The sequence below is a fragment of the Peromyscus maniculatus genome, chromosome 3 (genome assembly GCF_049852395.1).
Source record: "Peromyscus maniculatus bairdii isolate BWxNUB_F1_BW_parent chromosome 3, HU_Pman_BW_mat_3.1, whole genome shotgun sequence".
NCBI classification, from domain to species: Eukaryota; Metazoa; Chordata; class Mammalia; order Rodentia; family Cricetidae; genus Peromyscus; species Peromyscus maniculatus.
Window position 1 is genome coordinate 109395056 of NC_134854.1, and position 17267 is coordinate 109412322.

The 17267-nt window shown below is 45.2% G+C and overlaps 1 protein-coding gene across 5 annotated transcripts in view; it reads right to left on the reverse strand.

Moving 5' to 3' along the window:
- Positions 1–12262, reverse strand: part of C3H2orf42 (chromosome 3 C2orf42 homolog) — a 38091-nt gene extending 25829 nt beyond the window's left edge. The window contains exons 1-4 of one of the 5 annotated variants that reach the window (XM_076567192.1): positions 12165–12262; positions 5145–5409; positions 3145–3979; positions 1982–2092 (exon numbers count right to left, since the gene is read on the reverse strand). In XM_076567192.1, the coding sequence (XP_076423307.1) occupies positions 1982–2092; positions 3145–3967 (934 nt within the window). In that variant the 5' untranslated portion in view covers positions 3968–3979; positions 5145–5409; positions 12165–12262. Of the gene's footprint in view, positions 1–1981; positions 2093–3144; positions 3980–5144; positions 5410–9268; positions 10187–11441 lie in introns of those variants that run through there. The other 4 variants (XM_076567193.1, XM_076567191.1, XM_076567194.1 and 1 more) reach the window with 4 other exon arrangements.
- Positions 12263–17267: the final 5005 nt, after the last annotated feature.

The window sequence follows — 17267 nt, forward strand, 5'->3', positions numbered from 1 at the left end:
AAAGCATCTAAAACACAGTCTTTGCTAATATCCAGGATAGCTTTAGTTTCTAGAAGGAACCAGCATTAACCTTTAACCACCAAATTGTAACTTTTCCTGCTGTTTATGAGAGACTGTGGCTGCAAACAGAAGTGGGACAAAGGAATGTACCCAGGGTTTTCATCTTTGATAACCAACAACATACTTCCTGGTGAGCGCTCCTCCATTTTCTTCTCTATGGATAATTTTGCGATATTTCTTTGATTTTTGTTTGTTTGGTTGTTTTTGAGACAATGTAGTCTAAGACGGCCTCAATCTTGCTACACAGCTAAGAATGACTTTAATCCTGATCCTCTAGTCTCCACCTTTAAGTGTTGGAATTACTTACATATACCACTACAGCCAGTTTATTTATTGTTTGTTGTGTATGTATGTGTCAGGTTGTGGCTGCATTCCTGCTGAGCTACTCCTGGCTTGGTTCCAGAGAGTAGCACCTAGCCCTGATCCATCCTTTGTGAATCTTGTCTGGGAGTCTCCCCAGGATTAAAGGCCTATGCAAAACTTGAGGATTAAAGGCCTATGCAAAACTTGGTTCACAAATCTCGGAAAACAGTGGAAATCTGAGAAATCAAGGAATTTGCACTTGGCATTTTATCTTTGGGAGCTCCTTTCAGGTTGCTTTGAAGATACGGAAATTAACTGGCTAAAGTATGAATAGAGAGAAAATAAAAATGCCCTGGGCGAAGGGAAAGTGCTTCAGTCCTCAGAGGTTGGACTCCCCTCCAGCGGCCAAAGGCTAAATTCATTCTTAAGGTGCGTTTGAGTCTTCTTCCCATGGATCTGAGTGAACCCATATACCCATGCCGTGACACACTGCAACATCAGGTGGTGGTGGGGTGAGCACTTTTGTGTGTAAGAATGTGGCAGTCAGAACAGGATGTTGGCTACCTTCCTGTACTGCTGTCTACCCTAATCTCATGAGAAGAGTCTCTCACTGGTGTTGTGGGATGTCTTTCTGCTGTGAATATGTTTTGCTATGATTGGTTAATAAAGAAGCTACTCTGGCCTATGGTGAGTCAGGATATAGCCAAGCAAGAAATCTAAGCAGATAGACAGGAAGAGAACAGAGGCAGAGAGACGCCAGCCTGCTGCCCAAGGAACAACAGGCCAGCAGACCGGTAAGCCCATGGTAAGTTCCATGGAACACATGGCAAAACATAGATTAATAGAAATGGATTAATTTAAGCTTTAAGAGCTAGCTAGCAAGAAGCCTGCCATGTGCTATGCAATTGGTAATTAGTATAAACAAACCTCTCAGAAGTGTCTGTGGGACTGCAGGCTGGGTGGGACTGGAGAAACCTGACTACACACTGGACCTGAAGCTCTCCATTTGGCTAGTTAACTTGTCAACACATTCCCAGGATCCACCAGTGTCCACCTCCCAATTTCCATTATAATAAGCTGTTTGGTGTTGGGGACTTTGTCCGTGCTAAGCAAGTACTCTACCAATGAACTACACTCCCAATACACAGTGTGGTTTTTGTTGTTGTTTTGGTTTTTTTGACATAGGGTTTCACTACATAGCCAAGGATGGCTTGGAACTCTTTAGGTAGATCAGATTGTCCTCAAACTCAAGATCTACCCACTTCTGCTTCTAGAATGTACCACCAGGCCTGGCCCATACTTTGAAAAAATAAATTGTTCTGAACAAGAGTCCTAGCAGGGCAGTGATATGGCACGCCTTTAATCCCAGCATGAGAGGCAGAGACAAGTGGATCTCTGAGTTCAAGGCCAGTGTGGTCTACAGTGTGAGTTCCAGGACAGTCAGGGCTACCCAGAGGAACCCTGTCTCAAAAAACAAAAACAAAAATAAAACTTAAAAAAAAAAACCAAAATAAAACAAAAAACCAAAGAACAAGAGTCCTTTCCCACAATTCTTCAGACTCAGTTAAAGACAAAAGACAATCTCCAAACACCAAAGAAATAAGTGAAACTGTCTCACCAGACACTTCCTCCTTCTTCCTCTTCCGTGGCTTAGGGGCAGCAGATTCACAAGCTGAGACAGATGATTCTGAGTGGCAGCCTAACTGGGGCACAATTAGTTCTTTAAGACCTTAAAAAAAAGTTTCTGAATTACTATTACTATCCAAAAGAAATTATGGGCCCCTAACTATAGAAATAGTCCATAAAAATCTGACTCCAGAAAAAAAAAAAAAAAAAGATAAACCAGTTGTCTAAAGTAAAATATGTTACTTGAAAGAACTCTCCCAAACACTGTGATCTATTTAGGAGTGGGGAAGCGGCTCGGGAGCAGAGCGCTTGCTTAGAATGTATAAGGCTCTGGGTCCCATCTCCAGCAAGCACGCGCGCGCACGCGCGCACACACACACACACACACACACACACACACAAACACACTTTGCTAAATCAACCATCCAACCAAACTCGTATGCATGTGCTGTGCTGGCTGGAATTCGAAGGGAATGTTAGCCAGGAGGGATAGCTCTGGCCTATAACCCCAGCACACAGAGGCAAGAGGACTGAGTTTGAGGGCAGCTGGGTTACTTGACCAAAACACTATGTATTATTCATTTATTTGTGAGGGTTTTTTTTTTTTTTTAAAAGCAAGGTTTCTCTGTGTAGTTCTGACTGTCCTGGAACTCACTCTGTAGACCAGGCTGGCCTTGGACTCACAGAGATCTGCCTGCCTCTGCCTCCTGAGTGCTGGGATTAAAGGTATGCACCACCACTGCCTGTCTAACAGTATGTTTGTTATTGTTTGTTTGTTTTTTTTAAAGATGCACTGGTGAGATGGCTCAGTAGGTAGAAGTACTTGCCATGGACCTGAGTTCAATTCCTGGATCCCTTGTAAAGGTGGAAGGAGAGAAATGACACCAGAGTTGTCCTGAGATGTGTACATGTGAGCCATGGTACATGCCTGCCTACCTACCTACACACACACACACACACACATACACACAAACACACACACACACACACACACACACACACACACACACACACACACACACACACGGAGTGCTATGCATCTCTTCTATCTAGCACCTGATTTTAAGGGCTGTTAGGACAAGTTCCAAAGGCATCAGTGGAACGCCTTCACTGCCATCTTAGAACAAGTGAATAACTGTCATTCTTCCCACCTACCGCTGGCATCAAGATTTAGGAAGTCCGAGAATTCCTGAGCCAATGTTTCATCACTGGCAAAGGCACAGAGGCAGGCAAAGAAGTGGATGCACCTCGGGGCTGCCTCAGCCTTGGGGACGCTGGACTTGTGTGACTTCAGAGTCTGGCAGGAGCAGAAGAAGCGGCGCTCTGGCAGGCTTCTGGAGCTGATTTTCTGCGTGAAGGACGTGTGCAAGTAGCCCAAGCTGTGCTTTTGGCTTGCCTTGCATTTTACTACCATGATGTTTTTAGTGACTCTCTGTACCAGGGGACCCGTAGGTTCTGTGGCCAACTGCCAGATGGTCTGTTTGGTTTCTGGGGGGGCCTGCATAGCATTCAGGACTGAACTCTTCAGAGTCAGAGGGGTAGCCTCTGCCTGGCAGTTAACTGCTAGCTTGATGTGCTGACACTGGTTTTCCACCATGCCTTGAGTGGCAGCTTTCAAACACGAGGGGACATAACACCGGCCAGAGCTCAGCTGAGTGATGATTGTCCCATCCACTGTCTGGATTGTCGTCTCTGAAACACCTAGTTCCACAAAGCATCGGTAGTCAGGGCCCCGGTCTCTTTGCCGCACAGAGTAGACCTGTAGATCAGAGCCTGTGATGATTTTGACAGCTTCAATACTAGGCTGCTTCCGGGCACCATAGCGAAATATGGTTCCGCATGTCTTGTTCTTACAGCTCAACCCACGGGTTCCATTGTACGTACCACATCGGGGACACTTCCTGATTCCCCTCAATGTGGCCTTCCCCAAGTCAGATAAGAAAGCTGGGACTTTAGTTCTCTGAGAGTTTGGTTCCATTGTTCACAGTCCCTAGAAAGACAAGACCATAAGCAGAACACATTCACACAAAGTTAACACTGAGAGAGAGAAAAAGAGAGGGAGGGATTTCTATTTATTTTTGACATCGGATCTCACTTTGTAGCTCAGACTGGCTTGTAAAAATGTAGCTATGCTGGGTAATTTCCACTTGACACAAGCTAGAGTTACCTGAAAGGAGGGAACCTCAATTGAGAAAATGCCTTTATAATATCTGGCTGTAAGGCATTTGCTTAATTAGTGATTGATGGGGGAGGGCCCAGCCCATTGTGGGTGGTGCCATCCCTGGGCTGGTGGTCTTGGGTTCTATAAGAAAACAGACTGATGCCAGGCATGGTGGCACACACCTTTAATCCCAGCACTCAGGAGGTAGAGGCAGGTGGATCTCTGTGAATTCAAGGCTAGCCTGGTCTACAAAGAAAGTCCCAGGACAGCCAAGGCTGTTATACAGAGAAACACAAAAGAATACGCTTTAAAAAACCAAAAAAAGAATAAAAGATAGGAAGGAAGGAAGGGAGGGAGGGAGGGAGAAAGAGAGAAAACAGAAAGAAAGAAAGAAAGGAAGGAAGGAAGGAAGGAAGGAAGGAAAGAAGGAAAGAAGAAAGAAAGAGAGAGAGAGAAAGAAAGGATAGAGCAAGCAAGCAAATAAGCAGAGTAAGCCAGTCAGCAGCACTCCTCCATGGCCTCTGCATCAGCTCCTGCCTCCGGGTTCCTGCCCCTTATGAGTTCCTGTCCTGACTTCCATTGATGATGAACAGTGATATGGAAGTGTAAGCCAAATAAACCCTTTCCTTCCCAAATTGCTTTTTGGCTGTTGTGCTTTGTTACAGAAACAGTAGCCCTAACTAAGACAGTCGTCCAGGCTAGTCTCAGATTCTCTCAGATCCTCCCGCCTTAGCCTCCCAAATCGCTGGGCCTAGGGTGCTGCTTTAGCATCACATACACTGGAGATGGTGGTACATAGCCAGCACTCAGTGTAATCCCAGCACTCAGGAGGGAAAGACAAGAGGAACATGAATTCAGTGTCATCCTCAGTTACAAAGGAGTTCAAGGCCAATCTGGGCTACATGAGAACCTATCTCAATAAGAAAGGACCAGAGCACAGGAAAGATGGGTTCCTTCCCTTCTACTGGTCCCCAGAATCCCAGCCCAATCCTACCTGTACCAGCTGCCAGGGCACCTGGAGAAGAGTGGAACCTTTGTCCATAAGACCTAAAGTGTGCTTCATTAGTTTGTGATGAAGAGACAGCTCAGAGACAGGCATGCTCATTTGCAGTGAGGCATGCCACTTGGCCTAAGTCTTCTGAAGGCTCATCTCTGATGTAACAATGCAGACATTCTCTTTGCCCCCCGCAAAGCTTGCTCAGGGTTCCAGTCAGAGTTCCAGTCTGATTCCAGCTCCCCTGGGTAGAGATCTTGGCAGCCTAAAGCAAAACAAGAGAAGACAGTTGTCACATGACAAAGATGGTTCTTTCCACTTAGAAATAGGCAGGCTAGGGGCCGGGGCAGCTCCGCAGCGGGGCACGTGCACAGTGCACATCGAGTCCTGGGGCTAGTCCTCAGCACCAGAACACCAGCACAAGCCAAAGCCCCCGGGGTCCACACCTCAACTTTTGACAAGTATTTGAGAACTCGTTGTCAAATATTGCTCTGGAAATTTCTAACAGGAAATTAATACAGCAATAGTAAGGGCATTATGCAGGGCTGACAGGAGCACAAGTCACAGCAGCAAACTGGTCACACTCATCTTCCCTAATGGTAATACATAACATCTTTGAGTGCTTTAGGGTTCTTATTTTTCACTGAAATTTTTGAAAATTAATTTTTATGTGTTCGTTTGGCCTGCATGTATATCTATGCACCAACTGCATGCCTGGTGACTATGAAGTCAAAAGAGGGCACCAGACACCCTAGAACAGGAGTCATAGATAGTTGTGAGCCACAACGTAGGTGCTGGGAACCAAACCTGTGTCCTCTAGAAGAGCAGTAAGTGCTCTTAACTGCTGTGCCATCTCTCCACACCTCCCCCTCGACACTGAATGTAGCCTAGGATGACCCTGAACTTCTCCTCTTCCAGCCTCCAACTCTTCTTCTTCTTCTTTTTTTTTTTTGGTTTTTGGAGACAGGGTTTCTTTCTGTAGCTTCGGAGCCTGTCCTGGAACTCCCTCAAGCCCTCCCTCCAGGCTGGCCTTGAACTCACAGAGATCTGCCTGGCTCTGCCTCCCGAGTGCTGGGATTAAAGGTGTGCGCCACCACTGCCTGACCCAGCCTCCAACTCGAGTGCTAGGATTATAGGCATGTGCTGCCATCTCCCCACCGTCACCACTGCTTATTTAGAGACATTATTTTTTTTTTTAAATGTGCATTAGTGTTTTGCCATGGGTGTCAGCTCCCCTGGAACTAGAGTTACAGACAGTTGTGAGCTGCTATATGGGTGCTGAGAATTGAACCCCGGTCCTCTTGTAGAGCAGTTAGTGCTCTTAACCTCTGAGCCATCTATTTAGCCCCAACACTACTTATTTTTGAGACAGATGGCCTCAAACTTCCTATAAGATGATTCTGAACCTCTGGTCCTCCAGCATCAACTTCCAAATACTGAGATTACTGGTATGTGCCATAATGCCCAGTTTATACAGTGCTGAGGAATCAAATCCAGGGCTTTGTGGATGCTAGGCAAATACTCCACTCACTGACCTGCTTCTTCAGCTTCTTCAGTTCAATGTTTATAACACTATTATTTTTGCTGTTTTTCGAGACAGGGTTTCTCTGTGTAGTTTTGGAGCCTGTCCTGAAACTCACTCTATAGACCAGGCTGGCCTCGAACTCACAGAGATCCACCTGGCTCTGCCTCCTGGTGCTAGGATTGTAAGTGTGGTCCCAAGTAAGGAGCCAGAGGTTGACAATGGGTGTCCTCCTCAATTGCTTCACACTTTTTTTTTTTAAGACAGGGTCTCTGTATGTATCCCTGGCTATCCTGAACTCCATATGTAAACCAGGCTGGCCTGAACTCCCCGAGTTTGCTTGCTTTTGTCTCCTGGGTGCTGGGATTAAAGGCTTGCACCACCACACCTGGTCCACTGTATTTTTTTTTTTTTTAAAGATTTATGTGTATGAATGTTTTGCCTGCATGTATGTATGTGCACCACATACATGCCTAGTGCCTATGAAGTTCAGAAGAGCTCATCAGATGCCCTGGAACTGGAGTTACAGGTGATTGTGAGCTACCATGTGGGTTCTGGGAACTGAACTCAGGTCTTCTGCAAGAACAAGTGCTCTTTACCACTGAATCATCTCTAGCCTTACACCTAAGTTTTTGAGACAGGGTCTTTCACTGAACCTGGAACTCATCATTTTGTCTAGACTGGTTGGCAAGGAAACCCCAGGGATGCTCTTGGCTCTGCCTCCCAAGCACTGGGATTACAGGTATGCACCTCTGTGCCTGGCTCTGTATGTGGGTTCTGCAGGAATGAACTTCACCATGAGAACCATCTTTTCTGCCACTTAATGCTTTTTTATTAAAAGAATAAAAAAGATAATCTTGTGATTCTCTAAAAACATGTAGGTAAAAATCAGAATGTATAATATATTGCCAGTTATGCATAAAAATAATGGAGAAACAAATTTACAAATACACACATACATGCATATTTGTATTAGCTTGTAAATAGAGTAGTCTTTTTGTTTTTTTCTGGGACAGGGTCTAACCATATAGTCCTGGCTGGCCTGAAACTTACTAGTAGACCAAACTGGTCTGGAACTAATGAGAATCAGCTCCCTCTGCCTCCTGAGTGCTGGGATTAATCTAATCATTAAAGGCATGAGCAACCACACCCAATTACTCAAAATGTTTTCAGGGATGTATTTTTATTTGTGTATCTGTCTGTATTAATATATGCACAGAGGCCAGTAAGAGGGTATAGGATCTTCTGGAGCTGGAGTATCATGCAGTTAAAAAGCTGACTGATGGCTCAGAGGTTAAGAGCGCTGCTTGTTCTTCCAGGGGTCCTGAGTTCAATTCCCAGCAACCATATAGTGGTTCATAACCATCTGTAATGTAAGATCTGTTGCCGTCTTCTGGCATGCAGACAGAACACTGTATATACAATTTTAAAAAAAAATGCTGCCTGATAGTTTGATATCGGTGCTGGGAACCAAACTCTGGTCCTCTGAAGAACAGCAAGCACTTTTAACTGCTGAGCTATTATTCTAATTCCTGTAAAATCTTTTTGTTAAATGCAGTATTTCAGTGTAACAGTAAGTCATGTTTGTTTATCCACTTATCAGTCAACAGACACTTGGCTTATCCCCAGGTTTTTGGCTACAATACATAGTGCTGAGATCATTGGGACCAATATTTGTGTAGTCAAATGTTTTCACATAAACTTACACTGGACTGGAGGCAGTACCCCTGAGGGCGGAGCACTGGCTCAGCAGGGGTAAGACCCCCATGTATGTATTTATTGGGTAGCATACACTATTTCTTTTATTTTGTTTTTTTAAGATAGGGTTTTATTCTGTGACCTGGAACATATTATGTAGCCTAGGCAGGCCTCGAACTCTTAATAATCCTCTTCCTCAGCCACCTAAGTGATAGGATTACAGGTATGGACCACAATGCGGGACTATATAGCTCAATACATGTAAACATTATGTAATATTCAAACACAGTAAACATGGCTATCTTCTCTGAACATAACATTTTCAGAACCTGAAAAGCTGTTTTCCAAAGGGGCTGTGCTCTTTATATTCCCATAGGCAACGTACGATTTCTATTTCTGCAGTCTTCTTCATTTCAGCCCTCTGATCGTAGTGGGCATCATATGGTATCTCACTGTAGTTTCATCTGCGAATCTCTATTGGATACTTACATTGAGCAAGATTTCTCATGACTAGCCATTTGAAACAGTACGCCACATGAAAGGAGTTAAATATAGAACCCCATACATTGTATGATTCCATGAGCGAAACATCCCGAGTAGGAAAATATGTAAAAACAGAAGGAGGCTAGTGGTACAGGGCTGGACGGAGGAGGGATTGAGTAGTGGTGGTTACAGTGTTTCTTTTGGGATGATGAAAGATATTATAAGCTCTGTGAAATGATTTTCAATTCTGTAGATTTACAAGATCCCTTGAATTGTAATATTTTTTAAAAAGTTGATTTTATGTGTATAGCATTTCAATAAAACTATTACTACCTTAAAAAAGAGAGGGAGAATGAAATTCAAATGCTAAAGGAATAAGAAAGAGAGGGAGATGTGGAGATGGCTCAGCGGTTACATGTACTTGTTGTTCTTGCAGGGGACCTGGGTTCGATTCCTAGCACCCACATGCTACTCAGAACTGCCTGGAACTTCAGCTCCAGAGGTCTAATTCTTTCTTCTGGTCTCTGAAATGATGAAAGACATACATGTAAGCAAACATTCAAGCACATAAAATAAAAATAAATACATCTTTTAAGAAAAAAAGGGGGTGGGGAAGCCGGAGAGATGGTTCTGAGGTTAATAGTATTTTTTTCTCTTGCAGAGGACCTGCGTTCAGTTACCAGGACACAGATGGTTGCTCATAATCATCTCTAACTCCAGCTCCAAGGGATCCAATGCCCTCTTCTCAAGTCTGAGGATACCGGGCATCTGGGTGGTGGTGTACAGGGCTCATATACATAAATAAATCTAAAAATTTTTTTTGAAGAGAGAGCTGAGATATAGTTTAGTTATAGAGTACTTATTGGGGGAGGCCTCTAGTTTCAATCCCTAGTACCAATTAAATTAAAAAAAAAAAAGCCATCAGAAAAGAGCAGAAAGGACTTTATAAGAGTTAAAAAGACTGGAAATTAGGCTAAGAGAGTATTTGCCAGCATGCTTAAGGCCCTGGGTTTAATCCCCAGCACTATAAATCAAACAAATAAACCGGGGTTGAGGATTTAGCTCAGTGGTAGAGCGCTCAAGGCCCTGGGTTCGGTCCTCAGCCCTCAGCTCCTAAAAAACAAACAAACAAACAAACAAAACAACAACAAAAAACAAATAAACCAAAAAGCAGCAAAGTAATGAAACAGATGAAAGTAATTACTTATTAATAGAATGTGAACTAGTCATTGTTACATTGTTAGTGGGCATATTAGAAACTCTATTGGAAAGGAAGTAAATAAAAATATGTAATAAGGGGCGGTGGTAGCACACACCTTTAATCCCAGCACTTAAGAGGCAGAGCCAGGCAGATCTCTGTGAGTTCCAGGCCAGCCTGGATTACAGAGTGAGATCCAGGAAAGGCGCAAAGCTACACAGAGAAACCCTGTCTCAAAAAAACCAAAAAAAAAAAAAAATAAATAAAAAAAAATAAAAGCACTTTGCTTTAGCAAATTCACTTCTAAAATATCATAATTTATGTGTATATTTTTTCATTTTTTCTTTTAATTACATGTATATGTGTGCCTGTGTCAGGCTATGTGCACACATATGTTACACACTATGTGTCAGTGCCCTGGATACTCCTGGAACTGCAGTTACAGGTGGTTGTGAGCTACCAGACATGGGTGCTGGGAACTGAACTCAGAACTCAGACCCTCTGCAAGAGCATTAGGCCCTCTTCACCACTGTGACATCCTTCCAGCCCTCCCCCCCCCTTTTTGAGATAGGGTCTCACTATGCAAACCTGGACTGGTCTTGAATAATCTGTGGACCAGGCTGGCCTCCAAATCACAGAGGTCCCTCTGTGAAACTTCCTAACTGCAGAAGAGGAAGAGGAGTTTCAGTGAAGAACTAAGAACAGTGTAACCAGGTAATATGTTATTTATTGTCAAGCCACTAAAAACCAGTGGGATCTGTATACTGAGCACCTATCAACAGATACTGTGGAGTGTAAAAGATGTAGTGCTTTGTGTATGCTATTTTTTGTTTTAAAAAGAAATTAATGGTGGTAGGGAGGTAGGGCTGGAGAGATGGTTCAGTGGTTAAGAGCATGTATTGCTCTTCTAGAGAGCCCAAGTTCGGTTGCCAGCACCCACATCAAGGGGCACATAATTTCCTATAACTCTAATTCCAGGGAATCCAGCTCTTTTGGCATACTGACCACACACACACACACACACACACACACACACGCACGCACACGCACGCACGCACTCACTCACTCACTCACTCACTCACTCACGCGCACTTTAAAAAAAAAGAAATTAAGGACACAGTATAGAGGTCTATTGCCTCAGCAGTGATTTGAGACCTGGGAAACGGAGAATTACGTTTCATTTTTTACTATTTGAATTTTAAAACATATACCACTACAACTCATTATAGAATTTTCTTCTTTTTCCCTTTTTTCTTTCCGAGGCAGGGTTTCCTAGACCAGGCTAGACTAGAACTCAAGAGACCCGCCTGTCTCAGTCAGAGTGCTGGGATTAAAGGCATGCGCTACCACGCCCAGCTAATTCTTTTTTTTTTTTTTTGGGGGGGGGGTCTGCTACCTATCCTAGCTGTCCTCGAACTCGAGATCCTCTTGCCTCTGTCTGCGGAGTGCTGGGATGACAGGCAGCGCCACCGAGCCCGGCTTGCAGACTCTGTCTTGAAAGGATACACAAGGAGCGCGACTTGTGAAGGAGCTGCGTTGGAAACCTGAAGGGTCTCGGGACGGTCGTCTCTCCTTAGCAAGAGGATGAACAGCGCCTGGCGCTGGGAGAGGGAACCCAGAACGAGGTAGGCTTCGCCTTGGTGCCACCCAGCTGCAGAGCTGGGGATGCTGGCTGGGGGCGTGTTCAGCGCTCCCCAGGTGAGGAGGAGCGGCTGGAGTAGGCGCATTCACTGAAGGGACCTGTGGAGGCGCTATTTACCCATGTTAGGGATGAGACTGTCGAACTGGACCGAAGCGTCAGAGCCCGTAGGCCTTTACTGAGTGTGGGGGATCAGGTCGGCTGCTGTCAGATCACAGAATCCGGGCCTCAGTCCCCCAGTGTTGTTTAGGAGCGCGCGCCTAAGTACAGCTTCCGGGACCATCCGGCTACCAAACGCACTTCCCATGCGACCTGCATCCCGGCATCCTCCGCACGACGCCCACTTCCGGTGCCATGTGAGCCCCAGCACAAATGTAACCAGTCCGACACGCAGTCCCCAGAACACATTCTCCGCCTTGACCCCCACCCCAGGCCGCGTCCGGCCACTCCAGGCCTTGCACACAGGGCTCCCTTACCTACCTCGCACCTCTAGGGACCTCTCGCTGGCGACCGCCCTCGCCGCGTCTCTCTTTGCCTGCTGCGGCCTTTTACAAACGCGGCCAAACTGTTCGCTGTAACGACAGTCGTTATTGGTCAGGGTCGCCCACGTGCACCAAGGGCCCGCCCACCTCCGCTGGGGAGGCACGATGGGATTTGTAGTGTTCTCAGCTGAGAGCGCTGCCTTTCGGGCATGATCTAGTGACCGAAGCGGCCGAGACGAGTCTTGGTGTTGTCACACGTTCGTGGTCTTTCTAGCTTGACCTAGAGGTACAGAAAACACCTCCCGGTGGCCCCGACTACTTCGAGCCGAAACAATTCTGTACTGAAGATAATGCTACTCACGATCCATCTTATTAGCAAAGCAGCTGCAATTTCGAGTTTGCGTCGCGCGCTCTTTCACTTATATGGTTCTTTCTCTCCCTTGGCACTTGCACGTTTATTACTTGAACGCTTCCCTCTTGGAATGAGCCGAAAGAGCCTGTCTGTTCTTTCGTTTTGCAGAGTCATACAGAATAAATCTACGTTCTTCAGTAATTTTTCAGTTACTCCAGACAGCAGTAATGCTTTTTAGGTGAGTCTTGTGTGTTGAAAAATTCTCTAGCCTGGCCACTTACTGATGGTGGCGCTGTAGGCAAATTGCTTTACTCGGACCAAATTTTACTCTTCTCAGTTGTAGAAGTGGCCTTTTGTGGGATCAAATTTCCTAACATTGTTTCAGAAACTAGAGGGAGGAGTTAAAGAAGAGATGATCCCCCTCCCCACACTTTTTATCTGCTGTTGCGCTTAAAAAGATTCATATTCATATTTGAATCATCTGGGTAATTGCCTCCTAACGAAAACATGGCTTTTCAATACCTAGTTAGAGCCTAGCAATTGGCTTAAGTGGTGACTGGAGAGTCCCAAAACCTAACTTCTTTTTTTAAAAGATGTACTTATTTATGTATACGAGTGCTCTATTTGAATGAATGACTGCATGACAGAAGAGGTCACCAGTTTACATTAGAGATGATTGTGAGCCACCATGTGGTTGCTGGGAATTGAACTCAGGACCTGTGGAAAAGCACTCAGACGCCTGAGGAATGCCTCTTAACCTCTGAGCCATTTCTCCAGCCCCCAAACCTGCATTTCTCTGCCTGGCTTTGGGACGCGTTTCTCCTTTGCCCTATACTTCGGTGGCAGGCTGTTAAGCAGAGACATGCGCCGGCACTTCCTTTCCGAGTGCTGTTTCTCTTCCTTCTCATTCAATGTACAGTGGTTCACAAAAGATCCCTTGACGATCACCTCCCTGTCCTCAAAACCAGTCAGCTGCATCCTCATACCATGCTCTCCCCGCTAAAGCGTTCTTGGAATCCCTGGCTGTGCTAGCTTGCAACTCTTTCCAACTGACATAAAAGACAGGACAGCCAGTTAAGCCATTTCACTGCACTGTGTGTCCCGTGGTATCTGGCGACCCCAGCTGTCTCCCGACCTGGTGGAATGTTTCTCCACTTCCATTAGGCCTGCATATTCCTGTTCCTGTGGTAAATGAGCTCTTCGGAAGGGTTAGGAGCTCAGCTGTGGCTGCAAGTGTTTTCCTGACTCTCTTTCCTTCTCTTCCTGCTGAGCACAAGTAGTTGCTTTCTGTACACCTACTATTTGACTATTGTCTGCCCACTAGTCATTAGTCAATGTTGACTTTGTTCCAACTGTTGTTAGCGAATCTTTCATCATTTCCCTTAAAATTAAAACAACTTTTAAAAATGTACACGGGTGTTTTGCCTGCCTGTACATACCTGGTGCTGGTGGAGGACAGAGAGCGCATCAGATCCTCTGGAATTATAATTACAGATGGTTGTGACCCACCACTTCGGTGCCTGGAAGCAAGTGCTCTTAACAGCTGAGCCATCTCTCTAGCCCCAGCATCTCTTTTTGATCTTTGTCTCCTGCCTAATAAACTGTTCATTCAAACACAGGTCATTGTGGCACTGAGGGGTTGATGTGAGAATGGAGGTGGGATTCTATGGTGTTGAGTAAAAGCTAAACTATGACAGGTACTGAGAGGCATGCTGTAGTTTCACTGACCTCTTAGGCACCATTTGAAACAATGTGAGGCCTGAAGAGCAGAGAGGTGGTGTGAAGTCAGTCCCAGGGGTCCAGACACATTAAGAAGCAACTTGCAAAACAGGAGCTGGATTCCTTGGGGCAGCAGATGACGGAGAAAAGGGAGCTGCTCAGGACCAGCACAGAACTCTTTCTGAGAACCCAGGGCTAACCTACCCCATTGCTAGGGACTGAAAACTCGGGCACCAAGCAGGTTAAACAAGGTCTACTACCCTTGAGCTGCTGCTTTTGTTTTAGGATTATTTATGTTTTTCAAGACAGGGTTTCTCTGTGTAACAGCTCTGGCTGACCTGGAACTCAATTTGTGGACCAGCTGGCCTCAAACTAGCAGAGATCTGCGTGTCACTGCCTCCTGAGTGCTGGGGTTAAGGTGAGAGCCGCATACCTGGCATTTCTTTTTAAATTGTTGTGAGTAGTTTACCTGCGTGTACTAGTGCACATGCTTGCAGGGCCCACGGAGGCCACTGGATCCACTGGAATGGAGTGGATAGACTGCTGTATACTGCCATATGGGTGCTGGGAACTAAATCCATGTCCTCTCCAAGAACAGCAAATGCTCTTAACTTCTGAGCCACCTCTCTATCTCCCACCATCTTTAAGAATTCATTACTGTACCCAAAAAAGGAAGAAGCTGTGAAACCTGGAGAAGGTCCCTCCAGGGAGGTAGTGGAGGAAGCCCTGAGTGTGTGTGAGCTATTGACATGGCTGTGTCACAGGCCCAGCCATAGACCCACGGGAAAATGGCAAAGCTGTCTCTTCAATCCAGGTGAGGCTCGGAGAGATGGCAAAGCCTTCCTCAGGAGTCTGAGTACAAATGTTGACAGTGTGCACAGAAAATGGACACCACAGCTCTTCCCTCTGAAGAGTGTGTTCCTACCAAGATCAGCTAAACCTGCCTCTTGATCCCCTATACACCATAACCCCGCCTTTCTGTTCAAGTGTATGGAATAAACACCCTGGGCTTATGGAGTGCTGGTCTCTTCATTAGTCAGTTCATCGGACAAGCAGCTTTCCTGTGCATCTGTGTGTTTGTTTTCACTTCATTCCCTTGCTGCCCCAGTCAGGTTCAATCCCTGGAGCCATGGCCGCACCTCCCTTTCATACTCCTGCTAGTACTTGGTCCAGCAAACAGAAGTCAACAGAAGGCAATGAAGAGCATCTGTATAAAGACACACCAACAGAAGTGTGGCAGCAGAGCAAAACCTATCTAGAGGGTCCCTGGAGAAATCCCAACAAGCACATGCCACAAGGGCTGAGATGCAGCTCAGTTGGTATAATCCTTGTTTAGCTTTCACAGCGTGCCTTTGCTCCTCAGGGCTGCATAAGACAGGGCATAGTGGCATATGCCCGTGATCCCAGAAAATGGGGTGTGGAGGCAGGAGGATCAGAAAATACTGCCTTCATAGCAAGTTTGAGACTAGCCTGGGCTATATGAGGCCCTGGCTCAAAAACAAACAAACAAACAAAAATCAATCTCTACCAAATCTAAAACAGATTCTAGAAGACTCTAGTTAGGGACATCCATGTCTAGAAAACTACCTAAATACAGATTTGGATTTATCCTGTAACTGAAATCTCCTTCACACAATTCACCCATCTGCATTTGAAAGCTTTTATTCAAAGACTATTTATGCTGTGGATTTCAGAAAGATACAAATGACTTGCTCTAAGTTCATTTTTTAATTATTTTTAAAATTATGTGTACATATGTATAACAGTGGTTCTCAACCTTCCTAATGCTTCAACTCTTTAATACAGTTCCTCATGTGGTGACCCCTAACCATACTACAATACAACTGTAATTTTGCCACTGTTATGAATCATAATGTAAATACCTGATATGCAGGATATCTGATATGCGATCCCCAAGGGGGTTTTGACCCCCAAGAACCACAGGTATGTGCACCTGAATGAAGTGGATGTGCACAGAAGAGGGCACCAGATCCTCTAGCTAGAGTTACAGGCAGTTGTGAGCTGCTCAATGTGGGTACTGAGAACCAAACTTGGTCCTCTCAAGAGCATCAAGCGCTCTTAACCACTGAGCCTCCTCTTCAGCCTTTAATCCCTTCGATCGAGAATAAGACTACTACCACATTTTAAAGCCAAATTTGAAGCAAGTTTCATTAAATACCAGCCAGGTGGATGGGCTCTGGCCAGGTACATACCCAGGTTCCTGGGAAATGGCAGAATCACGTATGGCAAGGGTTTAAGAAGCAAACCCCAAAATTAATTGCATTTCCTATCAAGTCCAATTAGGGCAAGCATACATGCTGACATACCTCCAGCCTACATCCAATCAGGGCCAAGCGTACATCTTGATGTGTTTCCTGCCTGTGAACCACCTACACATGTGATCAAGCACATTGGTACAGATGGGTCAAAGAAACTTAATTAGGGGAGTGAAAAACGTGGCTTGTCACCTCCCATAAACTGTAGTCTCCAGCATTTCAGAAACTATCTGTCCTTGGGCAAGGGGCTTGCAGATCAAAGGCATTTTTGTTTCAAGGATCTCTTAGGCATAATGATTAGAACTTAAAATGTAACTGGTTCTCACACAGACCAAGTCCCTTCTTTTAATTCTTGCATTGAACTGTAATTAACCAGCCGAAAAAAACACCTCACTGATGGAATTCAGAACTTTGGGTGACTTTCAAAGGCATCTTGACTGGGCGGTGGAAGCACACACCTTTAATCCAGGCCGATCTCTTGAGTTCCAGGGCAGCAGGGCTACACAGACTACAGAGAGAAACCCTGTCTCGAAAAACCAATAAATAAATAAATAAATAAATAAGTAAGTAAAAAAATTAAAGAGAGGATATTGTACTCTCTGAAACTGGAGTTACAGATGGTTCAAAGCCACCATTAGGGACTGAACCATGGTCCCTTGGAAGAGCAGCCAGTGTTCTAAGTGCTGATGCATCTCTCCAGCCTCTCAAACACATATCTCTTTAAAAAGATATCTACTCCCTCATATACACACAT